The following is a 17,450-nucleotide window of genomic DNA, read 5'->3' as shown; positions in this document are numbered from 1 at the left end:
GATGCATGATTAGGGGGCGTGGCTGTAAGGAGCGTCATGAAGAAAGATGCATGATTAGGGGGCGTGTCTGTAAGGAGCGTCATGAAGAAATATGCATGATTAGGGGGCGTGGCTGTGAGGAGCGTCATGAAGAAAGTATGCATGATGAGGGGGCGTGGCTGTAAGGAGCGTCATGAAGAAAGTATGCATGATGAGGGGGCGTGGCTGTAAGGAGCGTCATGAAAGTATGTATGATTAGGGGGCGTGGCTGTAAGGAGCGTTATGAATAAAGTATGTATGATGAGGGGGCGTGGCTGCACGCCATCTTAGGAAGGGGGTATTACAGACCCTCCAATATGACCTGTTCCATTAGGTACAAAATTCTCTGCTCCTGGACTTCCCGTTTAATTGATTGCAGACACCTGTGCTGAAATACCTGTCTCATCAAGTACCTAGTTCAACACAGGTGACTGTACTCGTACATTAGGTGGGAAGTCCAGGAGCAGAGTGTTTTGTACCTAATGGAACGGGTCATGTTGGAGGGAAGGGTATTCTGCGCTATCCCATCTCCGCATCCCTACCTGTTTGTCTCCATTATGTTTCAGTGCTGCAGAATAATAAACTCCCTACGGTAAATAATATGGATAATAGCAATTACCAATCATCATCAGGGGCCGCGAGTTGCGCACCTTCCCTTCCTGGCGCTCTCTGCATATGGACGCACCTCTGAGACTCTCCCATGACAGAAGCCCTGCAGAGCCTACTAGGAGCCCACAAGTACACTGTATCCCCACTGCTATATTAGTGGGGCTGGTGCTACCTTACACCGGAGCACATACCACACAGACCCGGCGCACTACAGCACCCAGCAATTCCCTAATGCTCCAGGCTGCAGTAGTACTATTTACACACCTGTTATATCCCTGTGTCATATGCTACTTATTGTTATACCTGGTTTAATAAACCTAGACCTGGTTATGCTGCACCATGTGTGGTCCAACCGCCACCAGCACCAAACAACTGCGCAGCACTTTTATCACCTTATACACATGGCCCAGTGAAAAGCAGCCGTCCCCGCGATGCCAAGTAGCCGTGTTACTTGGCCCCTGCCAGGTCTGCCCAGTGTGCATGCATGACCAGAGGCCAGCACCAAACAACTGCGCAACACATGTGCACGGCCGCAGGTCTGGCAGTGCAGAGGCGGTGTGGTGAGCCGCTCGGGTCCCTCTTAGCAACCCTGGACCTTCTTCCCATAGGAACGCTATCTGAAGATGGCGTTGGCTCCCGCCGTAAACTCTGAAAACTTTAATTTTTAAAAATTTGATGAATACTACCGTAGGCGGCCCCATCGGTTACTGAAACCATACGTTTGCATGTGCAACAGGCCTATATCGCATGATGAATAGGCCCCATAGAAAAGTACACCGGTGTTGGCAAACACTCTAATTGTGCCATTGCCTAGATACTGGTCACTGTGGATTGTAGCGTATTATTGGATAAAAAGACAAACTACATAACGTACTTATTAGAAATCAGGCTGCGGGTGTTCAGCATAAAGGATATAACCAAACAATACAGCACATGTCTGCCAGGCAGCAATATAGTGTACGGTGTAATACATTGTATACCGATCACCCCGATTTCTGCACTAGATGAATATACACAGTAAAAGCTGCTGTTCTTTATTTTACAGATCCAGGAAAACGTGGATATTTCTAGCACTAAGGCGGAGACTGTGGAGGGCTACTACGAGGAGGCGGAGCCATATGACGCCGCAGTGAACGGTATTTCAGGAAGTGATGTTTTATATGCATTGGATGCAATTAATGGAACTATGATGTTTATCAATCTCATTATTACATTACTGCACGAGACTCGTCCCATTCTCAGGTCATATATAATGGTACTGCTGCTCGTCTCCCCTACGTACTGAGGGCCTGATGCTGGGTACATATCAGATGTACATGCTCGCAATTTGCGCGCATGGAGGTAAACATGTATATCCGCCATTACGCAGAGAGAGAGTAGGACGCATCTTGCGGTCTGCAGGCCCCTAGCCCTATGCTTTGTGACTACTCATTGCCATCATCATGGCGCATTTTCTCCAGTCTATGCTTGGCGCAAATGATACGCCTGTCATATCTAGGCTTACGCACAACTCTGCGCAGCCCACAGTTGTGCTGACACTCTGGGGTATATTTACTAACGTGAGAGTTTTTAGGAGTGGAAATGTTGCCCATGGCAACCAATCAGATTCCAGCTATTACCCTCTAGAAGGTGCTAGATAAATGATAAGTAGAATCTGATTGGTTGCTATGGGCAACATCTCCATGTCTAAAAACTCTCACTTTAATAAATATACACCTCTCTCTCTCTCTGAACTTTTCCCCATTACAGCCCAATTATGTCCTTTTAGTCATAAGCGTAGATACAATTGAAATGCTCATGGCGCACATTCCAGTTTGCGCCAGGACCAGCATGTCACAGTCTTCCAATGCAAAGCATGCAGATTTACTCATCGGTAAAGTACAAAATATGGGTCTATGGGCCTGATTCAGAGCTGCTCGTAAGCGGCCGCTCGTTCGCTCCAAGCGATGTCCGTACATCTGCGCATGCATATGGGTCGTAATGCGCATGTGCCAACCAGTCAGTGCGGTTGGAAATCGAGCGCTCGCAAAATTGCGAGTGTCTGCTAATTTGAGTGACAGGATGAGGCGTTTGTGGGTGGTAACAGGGGAAGGTGCTTGAAAACGGGGAGTGGAGATCCGAACGCAGGCGTGCCAAACGGTCAAAACGGGCGTTTTAAGGGTGTGCATAATTAACAAAGCATGGTCATCGGCCACGTCACTTGGTTGTCTCTTAGCCTGAACTGTTCGCATGATTGCGGGAAGGAAAATCCTACCACAAGCACTGTGAGCAGTTCAGATGCCTTTCGATGTACTCGATTAATCTAATAAATAGCAGAGATGACGTATGATGCGAACGGCCAGGGGGCGTCTTTACAAAATAGTGAGCGCATGTTTCGTTCGCTCGCTCACACATAGAGGCGTCAACAGACCGCAAAGAGCGAGCGGCCCCTTTTTCTGAACGAGCGAGCGCAAATAGCGTCCGGCTCTGAATCAGGCCCTATATCAATTGACCAGATTAAATATCAAACAAATCACTATACATCATCCCCAACGCGTTTCAGTCCCCCCTAGGCAGGAGGCTCGCTGCGCGCTCTGCTGCTGATCTCAGGCGCTTTATAAAACTAACATATGTCAAACTATTAGCACAACAGTGAACGTCTATATAATATGACCGATGAGTACCCATATAGTGCAGCTTTATACTATATATTTTTCATACATTAGGTTCCGGTGGCGGGCGGTGAGGTCAGTGGCTGGTGAGGCCCTGGCTGGTATCAGAGCCAGATTTACACACATGTAGTATATATAGACCCGAAAGAGTTACCCTAAATCCACCATTCAATTGGCAGGTTACCTAATAACATACATTCCCTGTATCTCAGCAGCATTTACAGCACAGGGAGACTCAAAGCCAACAGCAATATAGAAATACATTCACCTGTATCTAAACAACTCAGGATATATTGATTTTTGCTATAGGTGTTATACTCATGTAAAGAAATCTCATTTATTAAGACCTAACACTAAAGCATATTTAAATATGTTGTCCAGGGCTTCAGTTTCCCTAATAGTGGGTGCGGCGCTATTAAGTTAACGGAAGACCTGGACAACAAAGTATCCACTTAGGGGTCTATTCATGTACAACACAAAGTGGTCTATATATCGCATCAAATAGATGCGATATATAGTGATGTTTAATAACTATACATGTATACTTACCTGTCTGGCGTCTTCCTGCTCTGTCCGGTGCCGCCCGCGATCCCTGTACGCAGTGAGAAGGCAGACATATTGGGAGCCCAGTATGCCTGCTCCTTACTGCGAATGTGCCGGTGTCCGAGAGCAGGCCAGACCTGCCGCAAAGGTAAAACCCTCACATGCTGCCTGCCTGGGCCCTGCAGACTGACACTCTCCCAGACACAGAGTACAGCACTGACAGCCGGATACAGTCACTGTCAGTGCTGGATCTGATGCCCAATCACATCTGCCTCACTAGTAGGAGCGCGGCTTTCATGTGGGCTCTAAGCACATCCCTGTCAATGAGGCACTTGTATAGGTGCCTCTCCTCCTGCTTTTTTTCAATGGGCTTTTACTACCTGCGGCTTGGCCTCGCCCCCTGCTTCATCTCATTTACTATTCTCAGCTGGAGGCACCGCTCTTGGTGCCTCCCAAGCAAATTTGACTCTATTTCCACTGTAAAAATGATTAGAATTATATAAAGCTGATGCTTATGACACAGAATATGTATCATAAGTATCTTCTTTGTAATTATTTTGATAATTAATGATGCCTCCCCTGACTGCACGTCCCTGTTAGACTTGCTGTGGCTTTGTTACAGGAACCTTTCTCCACAGCTAACTAAGAAAAGACAAAACCCAACAAGCTTTGAGAAGAGAATGTTATTATTATAATGTGCGCTGAGCTCATGGTCACCGCCGGTATCTGTGCTGCAAGTGAAGGACACGCTCTGTTTGTAATGAATATTTACATCTGGTCATGTATGTAGCAATGTAGCAGAAGATACAGATGTGTCCTCACATACACCTGGGGGATGGGGCTAAGTTGGAAGCAAGGCAAAAAAAAGTAACTTTGTATCAGGAACAAACCATATTGCAATGCAAGGGGGGCAAATAAATTTCTTCTTTTTGCCTGCAGGGTAAATACTTGCGTATTTTGCATGTAGCCCATAGATACTGGGAAACTTTATTAATACACTGCTATTTAGATTTGAGCCAGGACACGCCCCTCACAAATCTATATCCCCCTGCACATGTTACATTTGCCCCCCCTGCAGCGCAGCTAGCTTTACCAAGGTGCACAGTTACTTGCTCTCTTTTGCTTTGCTTCCAACTTAGTATCAGACCCTAGCGTCTGTACTGCATATGGCGTCAGACGCCTATCTTGGATGAGACGCTACAAGCGGAGTAGCGTACCGTATATATTTCTTTTAATATTTGTAGTCTTCAACACATCGCAGAATGAACGAAAAGCCGAGAGACACTAGGCTGCGACATTAGTGCCGCACATTTTGCACGCATACAGAGCCGCAGATTCAGCACAAGGGAACTTGGCGCTGGGAAAAGCTGGGACGACTCGCACCGGAGACCTTTTAACACAGATTGAGACCCAGTCGTACAATTCTCGCACATCGAATCGATCAGTGTAATCTAGTAATGTAGTTTTGTTGCTCCCAGCTTTATTAATGACACGCACATTGTGAGCGACAAAGACGATTGGCGGGGTCGAGTCGCCCTGGACCTGGCAGGCTGAGAGGGGCTATTAAAGCTACGGTGTAAATGGGCCCGTCTGTGTTCACTCATTAGAGGACTATTCATTTAACTGTCTGCGGACTGAAATAGCAGCAACATCCAACAGCACACAGGCGGCTCTGCGACATGATATTTGGGAAGTAAATAATGAATCATTTTCATCATAAGGTTAAGGTGGAAATCTTAATGTACATGTACTAGAGCACACAAACTAAATGTAATAACCATCATTTACTAACGGGTTATGTTCGGGATCCTGGAGGTCAAGATACCGGTGATCAGTATCCTAACCCTCTACCTCACCCTACCCCTAACCCTCCTCTCCTAGTGCCTAAATCTAACCTCCCCCTCCTGCACCGTCCCTACATTTGCAGAGTGAAGTAGGGATCATGATGGCTACTTCAATTGCAACATTAATATTGCATTACTTACACCCATAATATATCAATGCCTCATTCCCATCCTGGGACATCAGAGCCTCCTCCCGATGCCAGGACAGATGAAAAATGTATTCTTAGGGAGAACTGCTGGGCCCCTGGAGGGGGGAGTACAAACATTCAGGGGCCACATAAACCCTCCGGGGCCTCTACTGCTTATTGCTGCTGTAAGGGCCCTATACATCTGCCGGACGATTCCACCAATGGGACGGGAACCACTGATCTGCCGGATGGAAATGCTGATGGGCATCCATTGATGATCACTGATCCACCGAGGAATCAGTGAAATTCTTTATGGGTAAAATCCCCCATTTGCTGATCTCCATCATATTTTGGTATCATATCCCGATTATATTGTGGTCGGGATTGGCAAATCAGGAAAATACAATATGTTGGATTCGCCAATGCCCTGACCTGGGCGCCTGGGGATCGGGGAATGCCCCAATATATCGCAGATGTATGGGGGCCTTTATACAAATTATTTATTAATTTGCGTTGTCCAAATGTTGTTACCGTCTCCCACTGCGGTTCGGCAGCTCGCACATAATCTGCCTTTCTCTTCCTCCGTTATAGCTGTGGGTAATAACTAGAATTTCCCTTTACAAGTTCCTAATATCGCACCAGTTTCACTCTGTGTATTATAAGAAGAACCTTCCGTCCCGCCGCTGTTATGTTTTAAACAATTTATAAATCTCGTTTTAATTCCTTACGATCTTTTTTAGAGAGAAAAGTTGGGAAAAGTTGAATTTAATGAGCAGAAGGATCTGAGGATAATCCCGCTCCTGGCTGACATATGGACATGATAAATATAAGGACATAAATAGTTGATCAATCTCCGGAGGCCTGGGCCTGCCAGTGACTCCATGTAATTTACATTCTTAGACATTACACAGAAAACCCTCAATGTCTCCCCTTGCGGATGTGTCCTGCGTTCCTCCCAGCCCCCTCCTCTGTTCTCTCTACGGGCACAGGATATATAGGTTGCTCTGCGGGCATAGGGATCCGTGTTACTGAAAGGGATATTTATGTCACAATACATACCGGTACCCTCTCCTCTCCGCCTGCTGTGCTGTACATGCTGCCATGAAAAGAGCTTTGTAACCAACTTTGCATTAAGCTGTCGGTGAAGCTGGGAGGAGAAATAGAGCTGTTTGCTGTCTGCTATTATGATAACGTTTTGTCTCAGTTATTGGGGCTACTATTGTACCCAGAGCCAGGGTGCTCCCAAGAGCTTGCAATTAAGGGGCAATTTAGCATATTTTACCCTGTTGCAATTTTTTAGCATGCAGGGAAAATACTGAAAGCTTTTATGTGTAGCACAAAAATACTGGTCAGTTTACTGTAACATAGCGCCTGATTCTGTATCGGGGGCCGCGGCAATATCGGACGCAGTGTGGGGATGTTTTTCACCCACACTTGTCTGAGGGGTCTATATACTAAGTCTAGGTTGGAGATAAAGGGCTTGATTCAGAGCCGGACGCTCTGACAGAGCGCTCGCTCTGAATCAGGGCCAGGAATTTTCTTTTTCAGAACGGCCTCCTGGCCGCTTGCATAGCTGTGGGTGACCACCCACAGCTATAGCGAGCGGCCACGATGATGGTCGCGATGGTCAAGACCATTGCGACCTTCGGGCTTGGCGATGAGACCCTTGTGGTAGGGTCTCGTTCATCGCAAGCCCCAGAGAGCTTTCGGCTCTATCAGAGCCGAAAGCTCTCCCACTGACATCTCTCGTGATGTCAGTGGGGCCGGCCCCAGACGGTAGGCGTTCCCATGGGAACGCCTCCGTCTGGGCAGCCACACCCCCGGCCCACCCACCAAAGGGGGCGTGCTGTCACTCAACATCGACAGCATGCCCCCTTTGGTACGAGAACCGGAGCGATGGTGTGCCCGTCGCTTTCCGGGTCATGCGCATGACGGAGCCGGCTTCGTCGTGCGCATGCACACTGGCCTACCATCGACCCGGTTGCGAGCACACAGCGCTCGCGACCGGGTCTGAATCAGGCCCAAAGTTCCAACCAATCAGCTCCTAACTGCCATGTCACAGCCTGTGTTTGAAAAATGACAGTTAGGAGCTGATTGGTTGGGACTTTGTCTCTGTTTTCTTTATCTCCATCCAAGGCTTAGTAAAGAGACCCCTGAGTCAAAAAACGCACATGCGTCCAAATTTTGTACGTACAGAGTCGCAGTACAGATTTGGATGCGCGGTAGCAGAAGTGTATTGGAAATGTAAGCGGCGTTCCTAGGCGGTGACCGAGCGGTCACAGGGGGCGTGGCTAATCACATGCACAAAGGCCATAATCAGTCGGATAGTCAGCACCTGCCAGAGGATTGGTGCAAGTTTCTGTGGTGCGACCGATGGCGGAATCTACAGACGAACCAAGCTATATCTAACATCTAAGGGCCTGATTCAGAAGTGTACGCAATTCCGATGTTATGGCTTTGAGCGATTATCAGTAAACCGTGCGTGTGTCAAGGTACATGACTGTCGGTGGTTGCAGTGACTGTTTACTGGCAGGGGTGATTAACAGTCAGGGAGTATTTGGGGGAGGTGATCGGGAGTGGCGCCAAAGGACGCAGGCGTGTTGTGGTCGTTTTGGGGGCCTATCACACCCTACACCTGCAATCCCGTACGCAAAAAATATGGCTTCGGTGTCTCCGTTCCTGCGGCTATTCTGCGGGACCATAGACTCACTTAGGACTGCGATATTCTAATGAACTGCGACCGATGCTGCAGATGCTTGAATTTTGCAAAGCCGCCGGTGAATGGCTCAACACAAATCCCGGAGTCTGCAAGCCTGTGACATTGCAGTTAGGAGCTGATTGCCTGGTTCTTTATCTCGGTTCACTATATCTCCATCCAAGGCTTAGTAAATAGATCGCTCAGTCCTGATGCATGGATGTACAGCAGGGAAGGGCTTTGTATAATGTCGCAGACGTTGACGCTGTTGCGTTCAGCTCAGAATCAGGCCTATAGGGAGTCAGGGTGAAGCTTGGATGTCACCGCTCCCAATTGTAAATCTATTCGAGCATCTTAATGTTGCCTCTCCTAAAGTTTAACTGGGTTGTCCTAGATGTCAAATGACAGCTGCTAGCTAGGCTGGCCGTCTTACACGCTAACTATACGGAAATCAGTACAGGGACCAGTAAGTAGCAGCATCAGAGATTTGAAAAATGACAGTTAGGAGCTGATTGGTTGGGACTTTATTTCCGTTCACTTTATCTCCATCCAAGGCATAAAGGCCCCCATACATCAGACGTCCGATCTCGCGATCCTGCGCTCGGATCGGAAATGACGATTGGCGCCCATGGACGTTACGCGATCCGTAGCAGGATCAGTGAAAGTCTACCTGTTAAATTTCACCGATGTGCCAATCATGATCATTTTTGGATCGTGATCGGCATATCTGTGAAATCCAACATGTTGGATTTCACCGATCCTGCGATGCCGGGTTGCAGGAACGCAGGGACGCAGCGATCCAGCGCTGATGTACGGGGGCCTTTAGTAAAGAGACCCCCAAAGTGACAGGGACCAGTAATTTGTTCCACATTGATAACAAAGGATTGTATTACAAAACATGTAGATGGTATAATGCATAATTCAGATTTAGGTCGATTGTTTTGGTGTCACACACTCCAAATACGTACTGGTACATACCTCCCAACATAAACAAGTTCCTGGACTTCCCTGGTAATGTATGATTGCCATCACCTGTGGTGAAACACCTGTGTTATCAATTAACTAGTTCTACACAGGTGACGGCAATCATACTGTACATTACCAGGGGAGTCCAGGAGTGGAGCATGTTGTCCCTCCTGGAATGGGTCATGTTGGGAGGTACCTCTGCTGGTGGGTTAATTGGCTTCTGACAATAAATGTACCCCAGTGTGTATGTATGTGTACATGTAGTAGGTAATATAGATTGTAAGATCCGCTGCGGCAGGTAGTGATGCGTATGGCAGACATTCTCTGTAAAGCGCTGTGGAATAGCGGCCCTGATTCGGAAGGGTACGCTATTGCTATACCTGTCGCAGCTGCGATTCTTGCAGCTGGGGATGCAGGAAATATACTAATTCAACAGCAGCCAGGACTCGTACTAAGATGCCCACCGGAGCCAACGCAGCTGTCTGCAACATCAGATGCAGATCAGGCAAACATCGACTCCTGAGTAAGTCTATGGTCACTCATAATGGCCGCCATAACTGAGACGCCAGAGCCATGTCTCCTGCTTACAGGATCGCAGATGCAGGATGTGAGGCGCCACCGTAATGGTTGAGACACACCTTAGTTTTCTGCCGACACTCTCCCTTGCCTCCATCAAACTATCCCTGCCTGTCAGTCACACTACGAATAAAGACTTGCCGCGTCCGACTGTGGTAATATACCTTGCCGCATGCGCAGTGGCAAAAAAACGCTCTATTTGCAAAAACATCGGCAATTTGAATCAGGCTCAGTGTGCACTATATAAATCACTGTAAATAAATACAATAGAGTGGCCATTGATGTCACTGTAGGCTTACTGTGCTTTGTTATTTGACCTTTTTGACCCACCCATCTGCTGATATGATAGCGCAAGTGTGACCTGTCCTGGAATATGCATTATACCCCTGCCCTTGGTAAATGGCTGCCAGTAACTCGTCACCTACACACCAGCAGGCGTGTGTGATCCTGACAGCAAAAGCTTGTTATTCATTTTTCATATCCCTCCATGTGTATTAAATTTGCTCCTTATGTCCTATATTAGGGATCCATGTTTCATTGGTTAGGAAACGGTTAATGGTTACTTTCCTATATAGTGACCGTGGACCGTTTAATCTTATTCCACAGGTAAACACATTTCTGTTCCAAGCTGCTGTTCTAGATATCGATAAAACTGGAATGTGACAGGAAAACGGGATTCGTCATAAAGGTCACGCGTATCACATCACCCTCCGCCGGCTGCTGTTATCTTGTCGGTCACCGCGGCACATTCTTCCAAGGCACCGTCATACAAAGCTTTCACTAAACAACCCAGACTTCCCATTCATTAAACATTTTACTGACTCTGAGACACTGATGGGTGATCAGACACAGCTTGTAACACTTGTTTAAAATACCTATTGCTATATTATTCAGGATACTTGTATTAAATGTGTTGTTTTTACTGGTGTGGTATGAAAAGTCGACATTTAGAATGTTGACACCAAGATGTCAACAGGCTCTGAATGTCAACATGGTTAAAATGTCGACATATTGATATTAATAATTAGGAGCGCTGAGGGGGGAGTACTCTTTACCTGGGCCTGTTAGAGGGGCCCGGGTCCTGCAGCTCCCACCCCCATAATGTGAGGCTGGGGGGGGGGTGGATCGCACTCACACCTAGGATGCCATAGAGAAATGATACACAGAATCTCAATGGTTGCTATAAGCAACACCTCACTTTTCATTTTTAGAAACTTCAGTAAATCTACCCCATCATTAAGAACTGGTACTTCATGTAATATATCATAGATTGTTGTTACATAGTGTATTCTTCTTTAAGCACAATATTGTGTGTTGGACAATTCATGTACTGTGATGCTTTGGAGAAATTAGTGCTCATACACTTATGTACCAGTAAGAAGTATTGGGAAGATTCTCATTTGCTAGGAATAATGAAAATGTTAAACAAAGAATAGAGATGTACATACTTGTTAGTTTAGATTTACTGGCTTGCTAGACGTTAGTAGATGTGCCTATAGTATAGAGAGGAATAACATTTCCAACAGTGTTCCACAAAATATTTGCGCGTTTCGCCACATGGAATTTGGCCTTTGGCATTCCCAGTCTTACCCCACACATCAGAATGAATGGACCGTCATCAGCCCAGCTCCATTCATTCCCCAGAATGCAAATATAGACATGGAAGGCGGCACAGAAAAACAGGAGCTTAATTCAATGTCTGTAACGGAAGAAATTTGGACCTCTGCGAAATTTCACTTTGTTTTTGCTGATCTGCATTTTAGGAGAATTTATTAACGGAAAGATACAAACTTGTTACTTTTAGTGGTTGTGATAGGCTAGTGATGGATAACCTGATACCAGAGCCGTAAGTAGACTTTTTGGTGCCCTGTGCCAGAGAGAGCATTGGCGCCCCCCCATTTTTAAAATGGGGACATACGATATAAAAAAGGGCTGTGACCTCATGGGAAGAGCCAGGGAAGAGATAGGGGAGGCCAGGAGATGCTGGGGATAAAAGAAGAGGAAGCTACAAGTGAGAATGATAATAAACAGGAAAATTGACAGGCCCAAACAGCGCCCCCTGCCCTGCGGTGCCCTGTGGCATGGCACTGGTCGCATCACCCTAGTTACGGCCCTGCCTGATACACTTCAATGTCCGGTTTCCTAACCATCAAATATGCAGCACATAACGCTTAGTCTCAATAATAAAACAAGCTCCGCCTTGTCCTTCACACCCCCACTTATTCATCCCTAAATGCCACCATGTGTCCACAGACCTTCTACATGCCACTCAGACACCCCACTTGCCCCGAAATCACCCCACATATGTTCATAACCCCAATTTCTATAAAATGCTCCCCTATATTAATTAGCTGTTGCTTTATTCTATGGTCTTTTGCCTTCACAGAGGATGGAGACGCCATCAGCAGCTCATATGAGTCCTACGATGAAGAGGAAAATATCAAAGGGAAGTCGGCTGCCCACCAGCACCAGTGGCCGTCCACAGAGGCCTCCATCGAGCTGATGAAGGACGCGATGATCTGCGCGTTTCTCTGGAGGAAGAAGTGGCTGAGCCAGTGGACAAAACAACTCTGCGTTATCAAGGACAATAGATTAATGGTAAGTGGAGATTTAAGGCTGGTTAATGTTGTGTTAGGTGAACATACAGGGCAGTAACTAGGGTAGTGCGGCCAGTCCAATGGCACAGGGCACCGCAGAGCAGGGGGCGCTGTTTGGGCCTGTTGATTTTCCCGTTATTATCATTCTCACTTGTAGCTTCCTCTTCTTTCATCCCCGGCATCTCCTGGCCTCCCCTATCTCTTCCCTGGCCCTTCCCCGTGAGGCCATGGCCCTTTCTCAGATGTCCCTATTTAAAACATGGGGGGGAGGGGCGCCAATGCTCTCTCTGGCACAGGGTACCAAAAAGTCTAGTTACGGTTCTGTGAACATATCACTGCCCTCTCCGTGTCTCCATCTTTCTTATTGCTGTACAGTACCCACTAGTTTACTTACTGTATGTATGTAGATTCTCCTGAATATATGTAATTAAATACATGTTTAATGAAGGAGACATTTTCCTTTCTTAGTGCTATAAAAGCTCCAAGGATCACAGCCCTCAGCTGGACGTCGGCTTAATTGGATGCACCGTAGTCCACAAAGAGAAACATGTCCGCAAGAAAGAGCACAAGCTGAAGATCACCCCAAGCAATGCTGACGTCATTGTCCTGGGCATGCAGAGCAAGGATCAGGCTTTACAGTGGCTAAAGGTAGAACATAGACTTTTATTGGTTTCATCCATATTTAGGATCCAGAACCAGCAGATGTGGGTCTTGCTGTCCTAGATACAGAAGGTGTGGGTCTTACTCTCCTAGAACCAACAGGTGTGGATCTTACTGTCCTAGAACCAGCAGGTGCGGGTCTTACTGTCCTAGAACCAACAGGTGTGGGTCTTACTGCCCTAGAACCAGCAGGTGTGGGTCTTACTCTCCTAGAACCAGCAGGTGTGGGTCTTACTCTCCTAGAACCTGCAGGTGTGGGTCTTACTGTCCTAGAACCAGCAGGTGTGGGTCTTACTCTCCTAGAACCAGAAGGTGTGGGTCTTACTGACTAGAACCAGCAGGTGTGGGTCTTACTGTCCTAGAACCAACAGGTGTGGGTCTTACTGCCCTAGAACCAGCAGGTGTGGGTCTTACTTTTCTAGAACCAACGGGTGTGGGTCTTACTGTCCTAGAACCAGCAGGTGTGCGTCTTACTGCCTAGAACCAGCAGGTGTGGGTCTTACTCTTCTAGAACCAACAGGTGTGGGTCTTACTGTCCTAGAACCAGCAGGTGTGGGTCTTACTCTTCTAGAACAATAGGTGTGGGTCTTACTGTCCTAGAACCAGCAGGTGTGGGTCTTACTGCCTAGAACCAGCAGGTGTGGGTCTTACTCTTCTAGAACCAATAGGTGTGGGTCTTACTGTCCTAGAACCAGCAGGTGTGGGTCTTACTCTCCTAGACCCAGCAGGTGTGGATCTTACTGTCCTAGAACCAGCAGGTGTGGATCTTACTGTCCTAGAACCAGCAGGTGTAGGTCTTACTGCCAGTGGATGTGTGTCATTCTCACTCAGAACCAGCAATATGTGAGGCTTATGTACCTAGTATCAGTGAGTGTGGTTCATACTCGCCTAGTGCCAGCAGGTGTATGTAGCTGAGTTCTGCATGAGCCGATGTATAATTGTCTGCCTCCCTGAGTACAGAGCTCTGCAGTGAATGCATCTTGCTCAGCAGAGTCACACGCTCCGCCTTGATCTGTATATGGGGCATAGCTGATATATCACTGGGGGGGGTGTTATATATATTACAGGGGGATATCAATGATTACAGGGTAGGATAAATGATTACAGTGGGGAAATTGCTGAATTGGGTGAATGCTATAATGCTAAAGGGGGTGATCGATAAATTGGGAGGATAAAACCATTAAAAGATAGAAGGGGTTAACAATTGGATGAGGGGTAAAAATTTTAAGAGTCAATTACAATGAGATAGGAGGAAAAGAACTTGAAGTGCCAAGTGGAGGAGGATGCTAACAGGGGGGAGATAAGTATGAGGGTGTGGAGGAGGGGGGAGTGTGGGAGTGGAGGAGGGGGGAGTGTGGGTGTGGAGGAGGGGGAGTGTGGGTGGGGAGGAGGGGGGAGTGTGGGTGTGGAGGAGGGGGGAGTGTGGGTGTTTAGGAGGGGGGAGTGTGGGTGTGGAGGAGGGGGGAGTGTGGGTGTGGAGGAGGGGGGAGTGTGGTTGGGGAGGAGGGGGGAGTGTGGGTGTGAAGGAGGGGGGAGTGTGGGTGTGGAGGAGGGGGAGTGTGGATGGGGAGGAGGGGGGAGTGTGGGTGTGGAGGAGGGGGGAGTGTGGGTGTGGAGGAGGGGGGAGTGTGGGTGTGGAGGAGGTGGGAGTGTGGGTGTGGAGGAGGGGGAGTGTGGGTGTGGAGGAGGGGGGAGTGTGGGTGTGGAAGAGGGGGGAGTGTGGGTGTGGAAGAGGGGGGAGTGTGGGTGGGGAGGAGGGGGGAGTGTGGGTGTGGAGGAGGGGGGAGTGTGGGTGTGGAGGAGGGGGAGTGTGGGTGTGGAGGAGGGGGAGTGTGGGTGGGGAGGAGGGGGGAGTGTGGGTGTGGAGGAGGTGGGAGTGTGGGTGTGGAGGAGGGGGAGTGTGGGTGTGGAGGAGGGGGAGTGTGGGTGGGGAGGAGGGGGGAGTGTGGGTGTGGAGGAGGGGGGAGTGTGGGTGTGGAGGGGGGTGATAAAGATGAGAGATGTACAGAGCAGCTGGAAGCCTTGATAATGGCCACAACAATGGTTGTCAGGTTGTTCCACTGTTAGATTTAGAAGGACTGAAATAAAATAATGTTATTACCGCTTTTTCCTGCATGTCGCTGGCCTCTTGTAAGGAATCTCTCTCCCTTTCTACAGTATATACTGTCATACAGCAATGTTTATAGACCTTGTATTTGTCCTGCTTTGTTTGTACTGCTAAACAAATGAGCACACAAGGAAACAGTGATTATGTACTATGTAAGGCGCTGCAGAACCCTTGTGGTGTTATATAAATAAAGGATAATAATAATACAGTGCAGTCAGAATGTATGTACATGTGTGTATATATATATATATATATATATATATATATATATAATACACATTTATACATGCCTGCAAAATACATGAATTAAGTTATTTTTATTTAAGGAGAGAAACAAAGGACAGAAATAAGAAATCATATTAAAAGTAATATTTTAGGCATATATATTACATATACATGAATAAATGTGGCCTTAATATTCATGTATGTAATCCATACTTGCTTACTCTCCCGGGAGTCGTGGGAGGCTCCCGATTTTTTTCGGGTAACTCTCCGCACTCCTGGAATACTAGGCAGATCTCCCACTTCCTAGTCATGTGGGCAGGGTCATTGGGGAGATTTTCCGTGAAATTTGCGTGTCCGTAGGGAGGGGGGGGACCAAATGACACGAATCGCGTCATTTAGCCTTGCCCCTCCGCGCGGACCCGCAAATCGCGCGTGGTGGGGGGTTCCCTGCAAAGGCGGCGGGGACTAATGATGGCTATAGTTTGGCCCCGCCCCCTGAAGCTGAGAGCAGCTCCCGGAGAGGGAGTCGGTAAGTATGATGTAAACCAAATATACACATTTACTAGAGAAATAGGGTCACCTGTGGATAATATTGTGACCTGAAGGTGTTAGAATGCTGGTTACTATCTGCTACGGCTACAGGTTTAGGTGTTATATGTTTTAGCTTACTGACTTTGCTACAAGCATAAAGAGTGGACAACAGCACCGATATTTACATATGATTTACATATTCTTATCCATAATGTGTCTTTAAGTAACATCAAAGCCTGAACTGGAATTAGGGTACGGAGACTTTTACTTACAGCAAAGTCTCTCAGTGATAAGGAAGCATTACAGCTAATAGCGACCTAGCCAGGTCTCCTTACATTCAGCCAGAGAGATTACAGCATCTGGGCCAATGGAAGCTGGTTATACATATAAATGCTGAGACTTGTAGTCCAACAGCTGAAGCGCCTCGGGCTGCCTGAGCAGGTGCATGAACACTCATATGACAATAATAACTACTTATAAAACACAATAATGGCCACTTCAGCTGTAACTTGGACAACTTCAACCTGATTGTACATATTTGCCAGTTCTATAATAAAGCAGGACCAGACAAAGATAGGACCCTTGTTCAGACGCCTCCTAAGTGCCCTCTCGTAAACGGGTCCCCTCTCCATCTGGGGGTCTCCGGGGCCAGGCTTTTGATGTAGAGAAAAATAGACAAACTCAACAAAGGAGCTTTGAGAAAATGGTTCTAATTTACTGGAGATGAATGGAAATGGCTGTAAAATGTCGGTGTAACGCTGGTGCGCCACGTAATGGGAACATGTTATAGTGAAACTTCAAACAGCCATAGATAAAAGTTGTCAGTTTTCTGTTGGACCTAATAAAACGGACAATGGGACAATGTGACCAGCAGCCTCACAGAGCCCAAGTCATGAACCTGAAATAACTCAGGGCCGATACAATGTTGCTAGATGCTGGTGACAGGCAATTATAAATGAATAGACGTTGCTGCAGTCAGTGAGGATGAGTGTTGTCAGGCTGGGTATGCTGAGCTGACAGATTGCTAGCTCTTTAACCCAGGAGTTTATAAAACAACCACGGCACTGAAGCCGGGTTCTTGATTAGTCATACAATAATTTATTGCATCTTTTCCATAGGTTATCCAGGATATCAATGGTTTGCAGACAGATGTGTTCCCCGACATCTCATTGGTTACTGCAGACAATCAACGTCCCACCCAGAGCAAGGTATATGGCTTAGAATACATTCCTCATATGGATGATATTGTAAAACTTTATATCTAGTACCTTAGTGATGTCACGGTTTCCTAGTGACTGGA

The 17,450-nt window shown here is 47.2% G+C and overlaps 1 protein-coding gene across 1 annotated transcript in view; it reads left to right on the top strand.

Annotated features, from left to right (window-relative positions):
• AFAP1L2 (actin filament associated protein 1 like 2) overlaps nt 1-17,450 on the top strand; it is a 161,185-nt gene that overhangs the window by 108,772 nt on the left and 34,963 nt on the right. The window contains exons 5-8 of the mRNA XM_088456091.1: nt 1,673-1,763; nt 12,417-12,628; nt 13,096-13,275; nt 17,269-17,358. Coding sequence (XP_088312217.1) covers nt 1,673-1,763; nt 12,417-12,628; nt 13,096-13,275; nt 17,269-17,358 — 573 coding nt within the window. The remainder of the gene's footprint in view (nt 1-1,672; nt 1,764-12,416; nt 12,629-13,095; nt 13,276-17,268; nt 17,359-17,450) is intronic.

Source organism: Taudactylus pleione, unplaced genomic scaffold (genome assembly GCF_031769625.1).
Source record: "Taudactylus pleione unplaced genomic scaffold, aTauple2 ptg000685l, whole genome shotgun sequence".
Lineage (NCBI taxonomy): Eukaryota > Metazoa > Chordata > Amphibia > Anura > Myobatrachidae > Taudactylus > Taudactylus pleione.
The sequence above is the reverse complement of the archived record's forward strand: the minus strand, read 5'-3'. Positions and strand labels throughout refer to the sequence as shown.